Below are 21,675 nucleotides of genomic sequence, written 5' to 3' on the forward strand. Positions count from 1 at the left end.
AGGAAGTAAAAATCCAGGCAGATTCGACCTGATTCAAGTTATAGTCATCTGTCATTTCCTGCTTCTCTCTGCACTCACTGTGACTACAAGAGTCTCTTGAGAGGCCACCAGCAGGAGCCTTCCTGTCACTCCTTGTAAACACACACCAGATGCGTTTTTTCCATCAGCTGCCTCAGCCAGGGTTCACCTGGGGCAGGAAGGAGGACGTCTGTGTCCACTTTGCAGCCCTGCCCCCAAGCCTGCCAACAGCCCCCTGGAAGAACCACGACCCTCAGCGCCACCCAGAGCTGTGTTTGGATTTAATGGGTCCGCACCTTATTGTCCACTCGCAGAGAGATCATCCATTGGTCATCTTTTATTAATAATGTACTAGTTATTATGATTATGCAGGTGGATCCTGCATGGTCCACTCATTCCCAAGAGACAAAAGAAATTTAGAATCAGAGAAGTGCTGTGTATTGCCATATTCCCATGTTTGCCTCCTTAGTGCGAATAATTGTCTCAAATCGATTGTCGCATAATAAACCGCCCTAAACCTTTGTGGTTTCAAACAATGATTTATTATTTCTCTTTGTGGATTGATTGGGTTTTTCCATTGCTGGTCTCACCGGTGCCACAAAAGTGACCCCCGTGAGACTAGCAGGCATGGTGGTGGGAAGGGGGCTCAGCGCGGGGCGGGGTGGGGGGGGATGACTGTCACAGCTGGGCTTCTCTCTCCACGTGGTATTTTCATTCCATCCAAGAGAGGAGAAAAAACTTCCCAAGCCTCCGGCACCCAGCTTCATTTCTGTGACATTCTCTTGGTCAAACAGATCCCAGGCCACCCTGGACTCCACCTCTAGACTGGGGTGGGGGGGCGGGGGCTGGGAACGTCACAATGCAAAGGAGCACGGAGGAAATGGCTCCTGCCATCTTGGAAACCAAGCTAACACAAAATGCAAAAATTTGTATAAAGTGAAAGTTAGACCAACCCTGGAATGCAGATACTAGATTTTTGTACTTAAGGTGAGCTTTATCTTGTTAAAGATAGCTCAGAGTACATACTCCATGGGGCAAATTTGGAAGCATTCCTGCATAAGACATTGTCCATTTGGCTTGTTCAAAGATGTAGAGCTTTGGTTTGCAGGACCAGCCTGTACATGACCTCATTAAGTATTTGGAGCACGCACATGGCACCAGGCATTCACTCATGCCTGCATGCATTCATGTGTGCATCTATTTGAACATGTTTTTCCACCCAAATCCTAAAGCTGGGCACTGTAACAGGGTGACTAGCCAGATAATTAGACAACTCTGTTAAACTGTAGGGTATCACCATGGATAGTAATCTTTTTCATCTTACCTGTGCTAATCCCAATAGGACCAGCTTCTACTCTGATTTCTATTAGTGTGTTTGTTTTTTGTTTTTTTGTTTTTGTTTTTTTATTTATTTTTTATTTTTGTTTTGTTTTTTGTTTTTTTAACTCAACTACTTATTTTTTTCCTCTAGCAAGAGCTCTTTTTGTCTTTTCCATGTAAACCTCTATTAAGAAGTTTTGACTTGGGGCATCTGAGTGGTTCAGTTGGTTAAAGTATCTGACTTCAGTTCTTGTCATGATCTCAGGTGCCTGGGATCAAATCCCATGTTGGGCTTCGAGCCCAGCAAGGAGTTTGTTTGTCTGTTTCTCCCTTTCCCTCAGCCCCTGGTCCCACTCCCATCACACCCACACGTGCATACACATCTCTCTCTCTCTCAAATAAATAAAATCTTAAAAAAAAAAAAAAGCCATGACTCTAATGAGATCCAAGAGTAAAGACAATGTCTAATGGCATACTCCACATGTGGACACCGAGACACATCCATCCATTTTTTTTTTTTTTTTTTAAGATTTTACTTACTTGAGAGAGAGATAGCAAGAGAGAACAGAATAGGGGGAGGGGCAAAGGGAGAAGCAGTCTCCCCGTTAAGCAGGGTTCCTGACACAGGGTGATCTCAGGACCCTCGGATCATGACCTAAGCCTAAGACACTTAACTGACTGAGCCACCCAGGCGCCCTGGGACATCCATCTTCTTGAACTAACAGTTAAGCCATATTAGAAACAGAGTAAACGCAGGAGATAAAAACGTTACACTATAAAGTTATGATACTTTAGATGTCGTTGCAGCATCCAATGACAGCTCACACAAATCTTGGACTGGCCAGTGGCAGCTACAAATTTGCACAACATTCAACCATTATTTGTTCATTTATGCAGGAAATTTTATTGTGTTTTTGGCCTGTTCTAGGTGGGGTATATTGCAATGAAAGAAAAGAAGTTCTTGTCTTCATGTAACTTAAATTCTAGGCAGGGGAATTAGAGAGCAAAAATGGATATGATTTGACAAGTTGTGATAATCAGTATGGAAAAAATAGAGCAGAGGTCAAGGAGATGAGGGGAACAATGGAGAGAATTGGACAGGGAAGTATGGGGAAGATCAAGATGAAATGGCGTCTCACTGGGTGGAAAGTGTTTGAAGACAGGAGTGACAATTGTTTCAAAGACTGCTGCGAGCCCACTTAGCTGAAGATATAAGACTGACCACTGTGTTTGGGAACATGGAGGTCATCAGTCACCCTGATGTGAGCTATTTCATGGAGCGGGATGCAGAGAACCGAGTTTGAGTTCAAGAGAGAAGGAGGGGAAAGGAAGAAGAGGCAGAAAATGTAAAAAATCTTTGGGGTGTTTTGCTGAAAGGGATGGGGAAGAAAGAGATGGTAACTGAAATGGGCTACAGGAGAGAATTTTACATCATGGGAACTACGATAGCATGTTTGCTGCTATCAGAACGATCCAGCATGGAACCCAAAACGGATGACGTGGAAGGGAGAGGGACAGTTTATGCAATGACGTCCTTCGGTAGTTGAGGAAGATGGACTGCTCTAGAGCAGATTTTAAAATTCATGTCATTAAATTAAAAAATATGTATATATGTGTGTGTATATATATATAGTGTGTATATATATATATATATATATATATACTTTTATTTATAGGCACCTGGGTGGCTCAGTTGGTTAAGCGTCTGCCTTTGGTTCAGGTCATGATCCCAGGGTCCTGAGATCAAGCCCCACATAGGGCTCCCCACTCAGTGCAAGCCTACTCCTCCCTCTGTCTCCTAGCTCTTGCTCTTACTCTCTATCTCAAATAAATAAAATCTTAAAATAACTTTTATTTATATGCTACTTTAATGTTTTAATTTCAAAACACATATAAAATTCTAACCAAATCTTTGGGGAAAAGTATAAATATATTTTTATTTTATAAATAAAATAAAATAGTAATAAAAAATAAAATTAAAATTAAAAAATAAAAATATTTATTTTATAAATAAAGGGCTTGGTATTTTCTCTCTGTACCCCACAGACGGTCTTACACATGTACCCCTTAAAGCGCATACACCACACTTCAGGCTTCTTTCATACCCTTAGGCAATGTCACTGACATCAACTCTGACTTATCAAAGAACAGCTGGAAGGAAAGAGCCTGGTCTTTTAGATTTGGGAATCTGTGTTTTCCTTCCATTTTTTTTTCTGTCTAGGGAGGTATGTTGATCATAAGCAACACCTTATAGAAAGCATTGATTTTAGAGGCACCTGGGTGGTTCAGTTGGTTAAGCATCTGCCTTCGGCTCAGGTCATGATCCTGGGGTCCTGGGATCGAGCCCCACATCAGGCTCCCTGCTTAGAGTGGAGCCTGCTTCTCCCTCTCCCTCTGCTTCCTGGCTCCCACTCTCTGGCTTAAATGCACTCTCCCTCTCTCAAAGAAATAAATCTTAAAAAAAAAAAAAGAAAAGAAAAGAAAGAAAAGAAAAAGAAAGAAAAAAGCAATGTGATGTAGTTAAAAGATATAATTCATAAGAAGGTTCAACACAAATAGAGACTACTTTTGTCACACGTAATATCACAAAATACAAAAAAATACTTGGGACAATAACTACATTTCCATTTTTATTAGTTGACATTGGGTCACTTTTTAAACATAAATCATTCCCATGGCTTTCTTGAGTCCATGATTAAAGGGCAAAAATGTGCATCTCATCATAGGTATACAACTACAACCTTTCACCGCATGATAAGAAGAGTGAGAGATGCGTCTTGTAGTTTTTGTGTTAAAAACAATGCAGTTGCCAGTTAGTGGGCAAACTAAGAAAGCCGTCCCCAGGTGCCAGGGTAAAAAGCTAAGTGATAGGCACTTGTGCCTTTCCCAGAAGACACTATCCCCTGGGGGATATTTTTGCTAATTATGAGGCTGAAATTACTGGCACAGAAACATTGTTCTGAGATTGATCAGCTAATATAATAAAATGATGACGTCAGATTGAACCAGAAAGTCTTTAAGGTGGCCAAAGGAATCTTCCCCATGGTTCCCGTGAAAGGCCAGCTGTAAACTGATGAGCCCAGATATGTCGGACAGACACTCAGGTACGGTCATCACGTTCACAGTGTGTGGATCTCTCTCTCAGGGAGACAGGAGGCTCCTAAATCAGCCTCTCCACAGCAGAGGGTGGCATCATGCTCCACATTTCCACTCGAGAGCCTTCTTTTTCCTGATGGTTGGGGCTGTAGGTTCCCTGAGTCGCCCTCTTGTTGGAGGCAATCACAGAAGCAACCACGGCAAGAAGGAGGATCAACAACAAGGCTGACGTCACCGAGCCAATGGCGGTGAAGATGTCCGTGATCAAGTCACCTGCCAACTGGAAGGAGCGAATAATGGTGAGTTATGGAGAAAAGGTAAATGTTCAGGACATTAGAACTACCTCGGAATGAAAACCATCCAGAACTCCGATGCCACTCAGTACCGTAAAAAGACCAAGGTGTGAAAGGGAAGTCAGCTTTTCTTATTCCCACGTTCACATGAAAATGACTAGAGATGTAACAGCCAAGGTCTAGAGTCAGAAAGTGTGGCGTGAAACATTCACTCAGTTCACTCTGTGTCTTCATCTCTGTGACTGGGATCATTCCTATGACATCAAGGGCAAAAGACTTCCCCGCACGTATATTTGTAAAATAGTTCTGCATCTATACAGACACATCATCCACAGTATCTTCCCTCCCTTGTCAGAAGCTCTGGTTTTGGACTGAAGGAGTAGCTGCCTTACCGCCTTTTGATGGGGTGGGGTGGGGGGCAGAGTGGGGAGAAGCAGCAAATTAAATTAGCCGTGTCTCGTGGGAAAGATCCCGAGACAGAGGAGGAATTGCAGCGAGCTAGTCCCGCAGGCCCTTTCCACAGTCATCGCTTTGATTTGGATTTGATGTGACAATTGACCTGTTGTAAAAACACAGGAGTTTGATGTCGACCCAAACATCTAGAAACAGAAAACTGTGGGTAAAGCCCTGTCAGGAGGAGCTGGATCCCGGGATCTCAAGGGTGTTGCTCATACACAATGGTTTCTTTAATGTTCCCTCTACCGGGTTTGCCGAGCACTTTCGAGCAGTGAGTAACATGCGTTCATGATTTGGTTGCAGAGCAACAGGAAAGACAGGAAGCAGTCATTATGTGAATTTTTAAATTGATTTTTAAAGAAATTGTTCTGTTACAGTAAACGTGGGATTAAACCAGTTCACCTCTTCATTTAACTTTCTCTCTGACCCATCCCCACATTATGAAACCAAGCTACTAATATATATGGAAACTTTGTTTATTTGAGCATCCTAGGGAATTTTAAATATCTTCACTCTCCTAGTCTTTTTGTTGTTGTTGTTCAATGTGCCTTGGTTCAAAGTATCACACAATTAAAATAATATTGTATCTCTTCATAGTGTTGTTCGGGGTGTCCTCACTACCAGTTCTGCTCAGATGAGTTTCATTAGTTTGTTCATTCATTCAACAATATTTATTGACCATCTGCCTTGAATACTTCATTGAGCTAGGAAATAAAAATGCAAAATGCAAAGATAAATCAAAGTATGTAAAGTGATGAACCATTGAATTCTACCCTGAAGCCAATATTGCAATGTGTATTAACTAACTAGAATTTAAATAAAATCTGAGAAAAAGAAAAAAAGCCAAAAAACCCCAACCCTACACCAAACCTACACAAAGTTTGGAGTCTGGAGCTCAGATTCTGGTGATGAGAGAAGAGGAAGGGGACACACACACACACACACACACACACACACACACACATATGCACATATCATAATACATTATAAATATAGATTATGATAGTGTCATAAATGAACTCTATTGGGGTGTAGGTGAGGTCATATTGGAATGAAGCATGTGATTGTTCATTGAAGGATGAGAGAACATTCAAATATTTCAAGCAGGAAATTCTATTTGGATAGAACAACTTGAAATAAAAAGGGCAAGGAAACATAAAATTCTTTGGAGTTTGCGTCAACAGTAAGAAATCCAACATGACCAAAAATATTGCCCAAGAATGTACGTGTTTGAATTGAGAAAGGATTTTAAAAGTTGGTAAGAGATAGAACTATAAAGTAGATTGATCTTACAAGAAGTTTAAATACCACACTGATATTTGGATTTTGTCCTATAGTCAGAGGCAGGGTATGGAGGGGGACATTGAAGGAATGTAAGCAGTAGCGTCATCGATCTGATCTGTGTTTTATTAATTTGGCTCTGGTTATTGGGTGACAGATGGTGACAGTGAAGGTGGGGAAGAAACTGGAGGTGGAGAAAACAGGAGTTTATTTTATTAGTCATGACAAGCAATGACCTAGGTCTCTATTTACCAATGGAATGAGAATTGAAAGAAAAACATGGTTGAGGGAGATTTCTGAGGTGGAGTTGCTCCCTCTCAGACTGTGTGAGGCTGGGGAACAGCAGAGGAGAGACAAGATGACTGATACTTCCGCATTAGATGACTGCGTGGCTGGGGATAGGCTCGGCTGGGATAGGAGGTGTAGGAGGAGAGAACAGGTCTGTGCAGGAAGACAAAGAGTTCAGTTTGGGAACAGCTAGTTTCAGGAAGCATTCAGCTATGCCGTGCTAGCAGACAGACATAATTCCTCTTCCCTCTTCACCTATCACATTGCTGTACAAAACTGGACTGTAACCACTTTTCATCCCTCAGTTATAGGAGCTTAGGAGTAAAGTAGATAGAGAATTTAGAATCACAGGAGTCTGTGGTTTTTGAGCAAATGGTTTCCTCCGCTGCAGGGGGATTTCTCCTGCCGTACTGTGTCCTTCTGTGAGTCATGACATCCCATATCTGCAAAGATAGCTGTGGGCTGGGAAAATTGAATAGAGCCATAGACTTGGCCTTGAAAGGTCAAAAGTCTGAGAAGGACAGATGGATTCCGACCAGCAAAAACCCTTGGTATTATCTAGGGACCTTCAGATAATGTACACCCTTGTTCCTACATGCTGGCTTCTTCTAAATCTGTCCTGTGAATTCTGTCATCTTCAGGAGGAACTGACGGTTCCCCTGCCCCACTGGGTTGTAAGCATCTACATCCAAGCAGAGAAGAGACAAACTTGTTTGCTTCTGCTTTCTGACCTCCTCTGGACCTTTCTCCTTCCTCCCAAGTCCGATTGCACTGGGGAAGCTAAAGCAGCAGAGGAGACTCCCACCCCCGACCTTGCAGGACAGGGAGAGGGACTCCTGGGCGTAGGCTGAGGCCTCATGAGAACCACAGCTCTGGCCAAACCAGACAGCCGATCCGCTTACATTCCTCTTGACCCGCGAGGCAATCAAAGACCCTTGTCTCCAGGAGCTTCACTGTTCTCAGAAATGTGGTAAGAATGAAAGCACCAACTCAAGGCATGAGAGGCAGCTGCGTCTGTCACTCCCTGCCGTGGGACGTGGGACACGAGGTTAAGGCTCCAGCTTACAGAGCCCGAGTCCTGGGTTTGAGACCCAGCTCTGCCACTCACCAGTGTGAACGCTAGCTGGCCGCTTTGCCTCCTGGAGACTTACTTGCATCATCTATAAAACTGGAGATTGCTGTTGATGTCAAAGGTTGGGAACAAAGCAATAAAATTGAGTGCAAAATAACACAAAACCTGGCCTATGGTAAGTTCTCAACTCATAAAAATGCAAGCGGCCATTTCTATGCCATTTCTCACCCTCCCCGATTCTATTTACTTGTCAGAGATAAACCAGTACTCCCTCACCAAGGGAGCCAACCTACAAACCCGATATTGCGATTCCGAGCTCCAGATAAAGGTTTTGATGAGACAGTCTGCCCGACTCTATCCTATAGAGCATGTCATTAAGCTTTGGAATAAAGCTGAATGAGGAGGGTTTTGAAATCGCCTCTTGAGGGCCCTTTGCTTTTGAATTCCCATGGCTGAAAGGCCTTTTTTGCTCTGCTATTCTTCAGCTGTGCTTAAAATACACAGCCCCGGAATGGATCTTTTGATAATTGAAACTGCTGGGGACTGATGAAGGCCTCCAAGCGCGGGACTGGCCTGAAAACCAGCACGGACGTAGAGCCACACCGGCCCGGCTGGCTTGTGCCCTCACTCGCACTGCACGTCTGAGGAACCTTCTTCTGAAAAGACAGCCCCAAATTAATTGCACCTTTCCTGTAAGATGATTTTTTAATGACATGCTACAATCTGTATTCGGTTATTATGTTTAAATATTTTTAAAAATGTATATTCTACATGTGATTATTTGAAACAGTAATTACTTTGAATTGTGTTTGCAGAATAAAATAAATAGATGTGGTTTTTTTGTTTGTTTGTTTGTTTTTTTGTTTTGCTGAAGAGGATTCATTCTGAAACACTGACTCTCTGGTTGTAGCTGACGTATGACCCAAGGCAAGGGTATACTCTGGAATGCTGAGGAGAGACTGGTAAGCCTTATAGTGATTCTTTTCACTTGAGAGTATGCTGGAATATGCTAGAACCATACTTAAAAAAAAAATTATTTATTTTAGAGAGAGCGCATGAGCTGGAGAGGCAGAAGGAGGGAAAGAGAATCTCAAGCAGACTCCGAGCTGAGTGCAGACCCCAATGTGGGGCTTGATCCCACAACCCCGAGATCAAGACCTGAGCCAAAACCAAGAATCAGACATTTTACCAGCCACAACACCCAGGCGCCGCACCCCGCCCAGCTTTTTTGAATTCTTTAATGGAAATTAAATACTGTGTTCCTTCTAAATGGAGACTAGAAACAGGATGCACCTGCTAAACAAACAGAAATAGGTTTAAATGCAGTTTTGCCACTGGTGTAGTTTACATATAGGCTAAGTTTCCCCGCCTGTAAAGTGGGGCTAGGAATCAGCAGGTTTAGAATTGTTCTGAGTATTGTAGCATTCAGGCATTTAGACAGCGGCTCATGAGGCATGGACTTAACCCTTGTCCCTAGCTCTCGTTTATCATTACCCATAGTGCCCCCTCCCTGGCTGGTGTCCCTGGTCCTCCTCCCAGCCACAGACCATCTGTGGGCCAAGTTTGGGGATAACGAGGGTCAGTGCATCATCACCAGGGCCATGCTGATGGGGAGTCTGGCCCATCAGGGTCCTCTGGCCCCTCATTAATTGATTGCAGAACAGTTCACCTAATTTTGAAAACACAGAATGAGCTGGCCTATCTGGAAAGAATAAAAACTGAGACCACTTCTGTCCTCAGCATCAAGATCTGCCTGTCACAATATTTAGGGCCGGTGACAGCACTCAGAAGGATGTGAAAACAATGCACACATTGGAAGGAGCCTGGGAAAAAGAGAAAACATTCTAGAGTTTCTTGGGAAACTTGACCTCACATTTCCAAGTGAAAACACTGAAGCTTTGCCTTAAGGCCAGGACAGTCAAGGACAGATGTTACAGTTACCACCTGTTAGAACTTCTTTCTCTGGCGCCTGGGTTTTGTAACACCAGGGAAAAGTATGTTTGTGGTTAAACAGTGGTGATGTTTGTGGCTTAAAATTGGCTCCTGGAAAACACTACTGTGCAGTGAACTACTTACAGTCCTTCCTAGAATTCGCTTATACATGTTATGTAAAAATACTTAGAGACAGTTCAAGATGAGAAGTTAAAATGTTTGAACGTGTCCTTTGAACACTGGTTATGTTCCAGCTTCAGTAGGAGTTTCTGAAACTAGTTTGTGCTGTTTTGTGTTACGTGAGTAGCTAAGTAAGGCCATTATGTCCTACTATGAGAATTAGTGATTAATAGTGAAAATTAAAGATGTGTTTTTAAAAAGCTGGTTATAATATGTAACTCCTATCTATGTACCCAAAGCAAAATCCCACAAGTTAACAAAACAAAACAAAAAGAGAGAGAGAGAGAGAGAAGAATATTCCATACTTAAGACCGAGGAGAGCAGTTCTTGTGAATTACTGTTGCAGTAAGTAGGTCTTCAGTTTGGTGGATGTTAAAAACCTCCCACACAGACTTATGTCCTTGAACTGGAGCTTATCAGTGAATTGCTAGAAACAGCCATTTCCATAGTAATATTGAAAACATGCCAGAACTCTGCTTTTAAAATTAAACTTGCTGCAGCAGCCAATTTCCAACCACAAATACACTGTCCACTTTACAGTTATAAGGGGGCAAAAGAGAGTCCCAGAAAGCCAAAAGAGAAGACTTAGGAAGTGTCCTGGCACAGTGAGGGGGTGATTCAGCCAGACACGCCTCTCCCTGAATAAAAGGGTTAGTAAGGTAGAGGAAGGATAGACATCACAGGGTTACTGCACGTTTCCCCCGGAGCGGTAGACACGCAACAGGGGACATGCAATGTGGGGTAGAATTTTCTCCTTAGTACCGCTCCCGCCTCCTCATCCCCTGCTCTGCTTCTCCTGGAAACACCCATGCTCTCCCTGGGGATTCCTGCGGAGGAGACTGCAGTGAGCTCCAGCCCCCTCCCAGGACTGCGTAAGACCGCACTTAGCGTTTGAAGTCCCTCCCTGGAAAAAGGATGCCTACATGAAGTCTTTCCCACTAATTCTCACCAAGTAATCACACTCCCTTTGGACTGTACTGGCTGGGAGTTGTCACAATGCTCTGGGGACAGAAAAGCAGGGCTGAGATGAGAGTTCGGCCAATCACAGAACTGGAAGGTGCTGTCCCAGGACTCTCCCCAAGGGATTTCCATATCTGGGCTGTTGAAAAGTGTGGAATAGCTACTGTGGAAATCTGGTGTGGATCCATGGGAGATAGACGAGAAAGAGGAACTAGGAAATAGGAACTATCCGAAGGCTCCGTGTGGGATGTTCTAGCTCAATTCAAACCATCAGCCTCTTTTATGCATGAGCCCAAGCACAGCGTGTGTCCTCCTGTGGACCTTTCAAGATAGAGTTTGATTATTCTGAGATGTGAAATGCCCTGTGATGTTGACCACAAAAGGACACGCTTAAAGCTGTGTTCAACAAATAATTGTCAGTCACGTACTCTGTACGAATGGAAGGCTAGCTAGAAATACAGAGGTGAGCGAAACTGCCTCTGTCCCTGACGGTTGAGGCCCTGGGTCTGTAATTCTTGCCCTGATGTCTCCAACCTCCTTCTTGCTTAAGGCCAGACTTTAGGCAGGAGCACAGAGGAAGCTAAAAGTTTGGAGATACTGCCTTTGTATTTTTCTCTCCTTAAGCGGGTAGCGTAAGGGATAGAATTGTTTTCCTAGGAAAACGGGCCTTATGAATAACACTTCCTCTCTCTGTCTCACACAAGAACTAAATCCCAGCAGCCCACAGTCAAGAGTTTATTATGTTTTTTTGTTTTGTTTTGTTTGGGAAATTTATTGTTCCAAGATAATAGCTACGGTTTCTGCCCGCCCAGGGTCAGGGGTTTACCAGATGTTGTGCACACAGAAACTATTTTAATTCTCTTAACAACCCAACCAGGGAGGGACGATCATTTTCTCTCACTTTCTCAGGGAGGCCTTCCCGATTATTCTCTATTTGCGATCAGTTTTATTTCTCCCCAACGCACAACACCCTATGACATCTCTGGGGTTCGTGCATGTCTCCCCCACCACAACAGAAGCGCCGTCGAGGTGCACGTGCTTGTCTCCCTTCTTCCTGTCTGTCTCCCTTAGTGCCTAGAACAAAGTCGTTCCCACAGAGACACTACAGCGACTGCCCTGTGACAGAAGGGAGTGTCCAGCGGCATGCCACGAGCTCCAGACTTCATCCACACAGGACTCTCCCACTTGTGGCTCTTACCAAATGCAAAGCCCCGCATGCGTCTGACCAAGGAACTGAAGAAGAGTTCTCAGACTCCCGCCGCAGGGAAGATGCTGTCAGGCCTGATGTGCTTTCCCTCTTCATCCCTCCGCACCCCGACCTGCTGGGACCCGAGCTCCCCACCGCTCTGCCATTTCTCTCTTCTGCCTTCCCTGTCACAGCCGGGTTAATACATGGATTTTTCTTTTACCTGGGTGATTAAACTATCCTCTAACCACTGTGTCTCCCCCTAGAATCGACACCACCCAGCCAGCCCTATGAAAAATCAGTAGTAAATAAATAATACATAAATAAATCACTTGCAGGGCGCCTGGGTGGCTCAGTGGGTTAAGCCTCTGCCTTCTGCTCGGGTCATGATCTCAGGGTCCTGGGGTCAAGCCTCAAATTGGGCTCTCTGCTCGGCAGGGAGCCTGCTTCCTCCTCTCTCTCTGCCTGCCTCTCTGCCTATTTGTGATCTCTGTCTGTCCAATAAATAAATAAAATCTTGAAAAAAAATTAAGAAAGTAAATCACTTGCTTACTTGGCGTGGAAAGCCGTGGGAGCTGACTTTAACAAACTTAACCAACCCAAACCTAAATTGCTATGTTTTAACACAAAGTCCTTTATTCGGGTCCCCCATTTCCTTGTGAACGACACCCATCACGTACAGCCCGACCAGCACCCTGCGTTCCTGCACAGCCACTCTCTTTACCTGCCCTTGCTCAGATAGGAGTCATCTGCTCTTGTCAATGCCACCTCTCTATGCTGAAATAAGCCATTTATCCAATCCTACTTTGTCTCTTTTTAAAACACCACTAGAACTTTCTCTGCACTCTGCAAAGCCTCCCCGGGGAAGCCCATGTGTCTTGTCTCCCAGAGTCTCTTACACAGCAATGCCCAGGGCTCACCATATGCGTGTGGCGAGCTGTACCCAGGTTTACACAGCACGTAGTGTGCACTTGAACGTGCTCTAGTAGCTCACTGTGGGTTTGGCCAAATGCTGCCCCTCCCCTTAGGATGGTAAGGAATGAGTATCTATTTCCTCTGGAACTTTTCAATATGACAAGGTACAGCATTTTGCACAAAGGGGCTGATCGATTGTTATTGACTCCCACACTTGTAATGCTCATTGCTGTTTAATGCACTATTAAATTATTTTCAGTCATAAGAAGACTTCTATATAATAACCCAGAAAGGGTGTGTGGGTAGGTCAGTTGGTTAAGTGTCTGCCTTTGGCTATGGTCATGATCCCAGGGTCCTGGGATTGAGTCCTGCCTCGAGCTCCCTGCTCAGCGTGGAGTCTGCTTCTCCCTCTCCCTCTACCCTTCACCCCTGCTCATGCTTTCCCTCTCACTCTTGCTCAAATAAATAAATAAAATCTTTAAAAAAAAATAACAGCCCAGAAAGCTGATTGGTAGTGAAATTCATTCGCTCACCCAATAGATTTTTACTGAAGGCCTTCAGTGTTTCAGGCAGCATATTAGGTCCTGGGCACATGGAATTTAAAGCCATAGTCACTGTCTTCTATTTTATTTTATTTTTTTTAAAGATTTTATTTATTTGACAGAAAGAGAGAGAGAGCACAAGCAGAGGGAGCAGCAGAGAGAGAGAGGGAGAAGCAGGCTCCCCACTGAGCAGGGAGCCCGATGCAGGACTCGATCCCAGGACCCTGGGATCATGACCTGAGCCGAAAGCAGAGGCTTGACCATCTGAGCCACCCAGGTGCCCAGTCACTGTCTTTTAAAAACTCACTGTTGGGGCGCCTGGGTGGCTCAGTGTGTTAAAGCCTCTGCCTTCGGCTCAGGTCATGATCTCAGGGTCCTGAGATCGAGCCCCACATCGGGCTCTCTGCTCAGCAGGGAGCCTGCTTCGTCCTCTCTCTGCCTGCCTCTCTGCCTACTTGTGATCTCTCTCTCTATCAAATAAATAAATGAAAAAAATTTTTTTAAAAACCAAGAAAACAAAAATTCCTCACTGTTTAGTGCTATGCCTGGGGGTTGCAGTGGCTGTATAAACAGCCACAGTTCTGTGAGAGAGGGGTGATGTTCCAAGTGAGTGCAAAGAAGAGAAAAGGGTTAGGAAGATGGACTTCATGACCCCTTTAAGTTCCTCAAAGGAAGTCAGTGGGAGAATGAGGTAAAGAAAGGTCTTGAAGGCAGAGGGTGGAGGCAGGATCCAGCGGTAGGAAGAACAAGAAGCGTGGCTGGGGTGCTGGGACATGTCCTGTTGCCCGAGAAGTTTTAGGGAGGGCTGAGTGTGTACACAGAGCTACAAACGGAGAAGAAATAGAGTGAGGAGTGGCAGCACAATTTTAGCAAAGTGTTTACCCAGTCTGGGCATGGAAGGCATCTCCACACCATTCCAGGAAGCTTTGTTCCCTCCCCCTCAGCAAAGCAGGGGCTCACAGGAGCAATTTCATGTCTATTCTCTATAGGTTCTTCCATATAACCTGCACCCCTTGTTACAGATGTATCCGCTTCAGATGTTTACTCCTCTTGCTATTTGTATGCCAAGAGACCTTCTGCCAACGTGCGGTGGGGGAGAAAAGGGTTTCAATTTCTTGATACCCTATCTCTGCCATCATGCATGGTTTTAGAAGGAGACTGATACATATGTCAATTGATCTTTTTTTTTTTAATTTGTCAGAGAGAGAGAGCACAAGCAGGCAGAGTGGCAGGCAGAGGCAGAGAGAGAAGCAGGCTCCCCACTGAACAAGGAGCCCGATGCGGCACTCGATCCCAGGACCCTAGGATCATGACCTGAGCCGAAGGCAGCAGCTTAACCCACTGAGCCACTCAGGTATCCCATGTCAATTGATTTTTATACATGATGTCAAAAACAAGAGAATATTTAGCAAATGAGTTAAAAGGCAGAGGGACTTTGAGATTAAAAGATACTAAAAAGACATGATAACCAGCAACTAAATGCAATTGATTGTATCCTGAACTGAAAGCAAAACCTGTAAAGGACTTTATTGGGATAAATGGAGAAATCTGGCCATGGGCGATGACGCATTTCTTGAATGGAATACTAGAATTGTGGCTGTAGAAGGGAGTCTTTTTCTTTGGAGATACTTGCTGAAATAGTGATAAAATGTTAAAATGTCTGCAACCTACTTTCTAAATAGGCAGCAAAAAAAATGTGAATATACACATAGAGGTAAACAAAGGTAGCAAAATATTTGAAAAAATTGTCAATGCTGGAGGAAGCGTATACATGTGTTCATTATACTATTTTTTTCTGATTTTCTTGGGTTTCAATTTCTCCCCCCACCCCCTGAAAAAAAAACTTGGAACAATATCTTTAAAGTAATGTTTATAATTCAAATAATTCCTCCAAACCCCCAATTTGTAGATCTTGCTTCTTCCACTCTCCCTTCCTCTGCTGTTCCAGATCTTGCTGATTTCTCGCTTTTCTAAACGTTCATTACCCTGTAAATCTTGTTCCCACTGATGGTCTTATCTCCCCGACTAGACACTAAGATATTCATGGATTACATCATATGTTAGTTTCCTCATTGATCTGTCCCTAACCCTGTCTGCCAGCGCCTAGCACAGTGCCAGGCACACAGCGGGTGTTCGTGAACCTTCCCATGATCCTCTGGCCTCCTCATTCTTGACCTAAAAGCTGCACTTTGGCTCTTTTCTCTATCAGATTTCTTTCTTCTTTCCAACTTTCTTCGGTTGGTCCAAAAGCTGCTATTAATTCCTTCTCACATTACGCAGGAAAAAGCGTGCCGGATCCTTGACATCCTTATGGCTTATCACATATCCTTCTGGCAATGGTAATCTAGTCTCTGTCAGTGTATTTATTGCCCCCAAATCAAAACCAGTTGCCAAGGTAATGAAGGTCTATTGGTTTGTGTTGACTTAATCCATGTCAGAGAGCTTTAGGAGCATATAAGGATAATTTGACCAGCAAAAGGAAAGCCATAAAAATGATCAAAAAGCCAATAGATATGCTGAGAACACCAAGCTTATTTTACTGAGGATTTATGGCCAACTTATCAGAAAATTATTTGGTCCAAGTCTACATTCGAGTAAGTCCCTCAGTAATTCAGCAGAGATTCCAGCCTCTGGAAAAAAATTGCCTCCTATAATGAGATGCCCCCGTCACCCCTGCTTTGCAGCACATGGAGTTCAATTTTCAACAGTTGTGAGACCGCAGTAAATCCAGCTTTGGAATAACCAGTCCCACTTATGCTTCAGACCTGCGTTGAATTACCGGAGCGTGAAGGGCCACCGGTCCCATCCCTCCTGACATACCTGCAGAAGTGTTTATGAGTCAAACAGAACCGAAACATCCAACATCCCCCAGATGGGCAGCAGGGCCAACTCCGGCTGTGTCCCAGCCAAAGGGGATGCCAAACCACCAGCTCCACCACAGTCAGCTGGGCCCCCGGCCTGGCTCTGGAGGTTGTATTTTATTGGCCAGACTCAAATTGGCTTCCCCTCGTGTAGGTGATAAAGTGTGGCGTCAAGTCACCCACGTAAAATATATTACTTTAACTCGGACAGCTTGTCATTGAAGTCCTTGTTTCTATCATCTAGTGTGCCATTTACTCTCTTCTTATTTTAAAAAGCAAACATAGAAATAAAACCCCTTTCTTCCAGCATTTCATTGATGAATGTCTCTACCCTGCATCTTCTCTTAAAGAATCTCAGAAGTAGCCATTTCGGGTGTCATTGTCTGTTTACAAATTACAAATTATTGGAAAGTACAAATTATTGGACTTTCCATTTCAAAGTCTGCCTACTGCAAGATGAAAGACACATAGCTTGCTTTAATGGGGGTCCTTTCACTACACAGCCTTCTCTGTCCAAAAGAGCTGGAGGCGCGGTATGTCTAAATAGAGACGGATACTCTGAAACTGAAATTGGGCAGATCCCAAGTGAACATTACGAAAATTTATGAGTTTGTAAGCAGTTTAAAACACCAAGGTATCTTACAGCCAGCAAAGATAGGAACCTTCACATTGTGAAGATTTGTATTAAAATAGTATTTAGTTTTGGAAATAAAGAATTCTTTCAGAAGTCAGGCTTTCAAATTCCAAATAAGCCATTTGGTAAAGTCTGTAGGTTTTTAAATTGGCAAGATTAAAACACACACACATACACATACAGGAAAATATTATGTTTGACTTTGTTAACAGTCCACCTAAATGCCCAAGAACACAACTGGGGGAAAAGGATATGTTTATATTAGCGATGAGGAATGTAATCTTTTAGGCGGGACAAAATAAAGTCTAACAGCATTTTCCTATTAGTTTAAAAATATAGCCAAACTAAAATTGCCCTAACTCTAGGTAAAAATTCAGCACAGAATTTAGTAGCTTATTATAAAATTAGATCAGACAATATAGCCAAAATGATTATTTTATACCTTTGCATCTCCAAGTCTAAGAATATACATTAATTGTAATATTAAAAATGTCTGCATTATCTTCTGAAATAATAGTTTAGGAGTTCCTTGCCGGGAAAAGACAGGACCTGGACAGGCCAAGTATTCTGTTCTTTTCCTACAAAAGGCTCAAAGGAGAAATCACGTGAAGACTCCTCTTCTTCTGCCATGGACTAATTTTTAGTGATAATTTTTAGTATTTTAGTAAAATGGAAGGTCAGATTTTCTATTTCCTACCCAGCTCGTAGACCAGTTTAAAAAGAAATGACATAATCCAGGTTCAGTATTTGATTATATTTTACTTCTATAAAATTTATTATTAATATTCTCAAAATGTAAGGGGAATTTTTTTCAGGATAATCTTTGTTGATCACTACATATTTTCACATCCTGTGTCATACGGACACTGGAATGATATATATTTTTTTCTGAATTCTGAAGTGACTGCCAGAAGAATATTCCTCTTATTAACTTAAATAATCTGAATCAAAAGGAAATTTTGTGTTCTAAACTCCCCCAAGAGACTTGGAACTGAGAATTCAACCCATAAATGAAGTTTCTTCAGTGTTGTGATGCCGTGTATCTCTTTCCTCTCTTTCCCACACGCCAGAATAGCACACCTCCCCCCATCCTTAAAAAAACATTTCCCTTAGGTCTGTAACTTTTCTATTCAATCACCATTTAGATTCCTTGTCCTCAGGGAGAGAAGACTGTGTTAAGAGCCTCAGGAAGAAAACTGTGATTAGTCACTAGGCTTGAAAAACCCTCCCCAATTCTGTTTACAAGGATGGGTGCCAATCCTCCAAACACGTTCAGTACTCATGTTCTTTTCAGGGTCATTCTGCTTGCAAAGCACAGATTAAACACACAGCCTCAGTATTTTCAGTGTTGTGAGGAGACGCATTTACATTCCACTGACAGCACCGGGTGTAAAAGGAAGCCATCTGCTGAGATTTAACAACACAAGGAGCAGCTACAAGTTTGGGAAGAGAAAAGGAGTCACAACATAGCTCCACTCAGCCAAGCACTCCCCTTCGTGTGGGAGGCCTGAGGACAAACCACCTCCACATTTAAAGGCATCTTTATTCTTAAGTGGGTCACAGAAGTCGGACCTCCGTCAAATGGTTTCATTGTATCTTTTGCTGACATTTGTTTGCTATGATTTTTCAGGGCTCTTTTCCTAGTCTCGGGAATGTAGACTAGATACGTAATTCTACCAGGGAGATGACACCCAGGTTTTGATTATTTGTGCATTCCACCTGGGCAGTCAATCTTCTCGGTATCTAGCTCGTTTTCTACAGTGGGGTTACCTGTAAATTACTCTGGAACTAGAAGTTGATTCACAGGGAAAAAGGAAAGGTAACGAAAATCGGGGCATTTAATAAGTTCGTGGCATTTTACATGCATCTCATCTTAACCTTCACAACAATCTAATGATGCAGAGATGATTGCCCTTATTTAAAAGATGATTTAAGCAATTTGTCCAACGTCACACGACTTTGAAGCAGCAGCCCTAGCATCCAAATTGTCTGAGCCTGTTCAGGAATGCACAGACGCATCCCAGGTAGTGCACGATATGGCGGTGACCTTAGATCTACCCTAGATTTCAACTCTGTTCCCTTTAGTTGACATATTTACACACAGAGAGTAGAATAATAATAATGGTTCTTTTCTCTTTCAGGTCTCTTACTATGTACAATGCTTACCTAACGAGCCATGCTTCCCTGCTTATCCATGTTTGTTTAGTTTTTCCTTTTAGGATTCTGCATGTAAGAATTCGCTTCAGTAAAGCCTGCTGATGGATGGGACGGGCTTTGGGAGCCCTCGGAGGGTGCCTAGCACACAGGAGGCATCTGGGAGGCCAGCCACATCTATAAACAGTGCCTACATAGACCCTGAAAAAACCAGCAGGAGAACAAAGAAAAGGACCCATAATTCACAACTTTCAGTCTTATGCTTTTAACACCCCAGCATGTCTATCAAGAAGTAAAATAACTAAACAAGGCAGAAACTCTCCCAGGGTTGTTGCTTGTATGAAACAGCCATGTGCTCCCCTCTGGTTCTACACAATGTTATCAGGCGATGATTAAGAAGGTAGCTGTTTCAGGGCTTCACAGTGTCAGGAAAAGAGGTATCAAGCCAACAACTCCCTTTTTAGGTGCAACATTTCCATTGCAGCCATGTGTTGCTTCCAACTGTAAACATTAACGGTGAAGAAAAGAAAGAGATCTTCGTTGGCTCTGGGCTGCCTGAGCTCAGCATATTACATGACACCCTGGCATTATTTGCTGAGATGTAGATAATTGTACTTCTTGTTAACAAGTTTCCGTGTGGTTTTTACTCAATCAGCAGGTTCTTGAATCAATGCCTAGATTAGGTTTGACTAACATCAGCACAATTTGACTTTGATAGAAAGTTTGAAATTTGTGCATAATTAAAAATTGGACATCCATTTGCTAATTTCCAAGTAAAAGCAGCTAATCCTTTCGGTTGCCCTGGCATTTAGACCTGGTTCCCAAAACACACTGGTACCTCTGCCTCTGGCTGGAATGAAAGAGGCCATAATGTGTTTAGGACACCGGGGAACGTTCAGTAGCAAACTACGGAAGCCTTTCCCATTTCACCCATTGCCTAAGGATTAAAGGTTTCCATGAGCATGGGGAATGGCAGAGCTGTTTTTATACTCCTTTTGAGACACTAAGTTTCAAAATCATTATATAGGAGCTCCTATTTTCTTATAGTTAGAAAAAAATAGCCTCAACATTATTTATGTGAAAACATGCCCACATATTCACTCTCTCTAAAGTATGTAAGTATTATTTATAGTACCTGAACTCAATAAATGCCAGTTGGTGAGGATGTGATACAAGAGTCCCTGAAATGCACTTAAGCTGTCTCATTGCAATGGCACATGGCCACCTATATAAAAAGTCTGATGCAAGAAGGTTATCCTGCACCACCACTAGAATATGAAGAAAGACAACACCACATATGTATAAAATGCTCTAAAGTCTAACTACATTTATTATAAGAACATACTTTTATTCTACGTAGCAAAAATGCTAATTGACATAATCTCTGCATGGATCCCTACAATTCAGGGCATACTACACTTCTGCCTAAATGTAGGATTTCAAGATTCCCTACTGTTCTGTATTTGCAAAGCTGTATTCAAACAGAATATGCCATCTTTTCCTCCTCCGTCAATTTCAGAGTTCATGACATATCGTAGGAGCTCAAAATTTTTTGAACCGAATTGGTAACTGACATGGCATAATTTAAACAAATGCAAAAACAGATGCCTCACCATAATTGATGGGTGGCTCCCGAGGGAGCCAGGTGATAATTGGGACACTTGCCAACTAGAGAGGAAAGTTCGAGAAATCCATGCACCCAATCTGGACCTCACTTTGAACTAAGGATGTCATAGGAGCTTGTGATGCTGATCGCAATTCAGGTTCACTGGAATGAATAAATCCGTGAACAAATCCTTAAAAAGGAATTGAACCAAAGACGGTGTCCTTGCTTTATCCCATTCTGGTTAACAGTGCTCTGTAAGTCCATATGCAAGACAAAACCTACTCTTCTCTTACAGTCTTTTATTCTAACACGGAGCCACTTGGATGTTTTGCCCTTAGGTACATGCCCATCCCCTTCACACAATACATCCCAGGCTCTTTCTGTCCCAGAATGGCTCTCTCCAGGGCGTGCATCTTCTTCCTCAGAGGAGCAGGGGCCCATATTCCCCAGTCATGGCAGGATTCTGTCTCAGGGCAGAAGACAAATTATACACAATTATATAGAATCTGTACCTCTTCAGCTCACCCCAAGGGGTGAATGTGAAGCTCAATGCTACTACTTAAGGTTCGGCAAATAAATATTTAAATCGAGGTGCTTATATTGGTTTCTATAATTCAAGAGCATTTATAATGGCAATTAGGCAGCAGTGGAGTTCTATCAGCCCAAATACACACAACCTTTCACCGCAAGAAGCAGCAAATTGGGATAATTTACATACTGCCAGCTGTTAATATCTTTAGCATCCACAGGACTTAATGGCAAAAATAAATAGATTCTGGATCCCATTTGGGGCACAGAGCGGATCTGCAATCTCTTTCCCATTTACATTCCTCATTTGCTCCCCATGAACTGTTCTTCCAAAAATTCCACAGAGCTTCCTG

At 43.0% G+C, this 21,675-nt stretch overlaps 1 protein-coding gene across 2 annotated transcripts in view; it reads right to left on the bottom strand.

The window, feature by feature from the left end:
• Nucleotides 1-4,498: 4,498 nt before the first annotated feature.
• Nucleotides 4,499-21,675, bottom strand: part of CRB1 (crumbs cell polarity complex component 1) — a 138,046-nt gene continuing 120,869 nt past the window's right edge. For both annotated transcript variants that reach the window (XM_045983281.1, XM_045983280.1), the window contains one exon: nucleotides 4,499-4,714. In XM_045983281.1, coding sequence (XP_045839237.1) covers nucleotides 4,499-4,714 — 216 coding nt within the window. The remainder of the gene's footprint in view (nucleotides 4,715-21,675) is intronic.

This window comes from Meles meles, chromosome 17 (genome assembly GCF_922984935.1).
Source record: "Meles meles chromosome 17, mMelMel3.1 paternal haplotype, whole genome shotgun sequence".
Taxonomy (NCBI): domain Eukaryota; kingdom Metazoa; phylum Chordata; class Mammalia; order Carnivora; family Mustelidae; genus Meles; species Meles meles.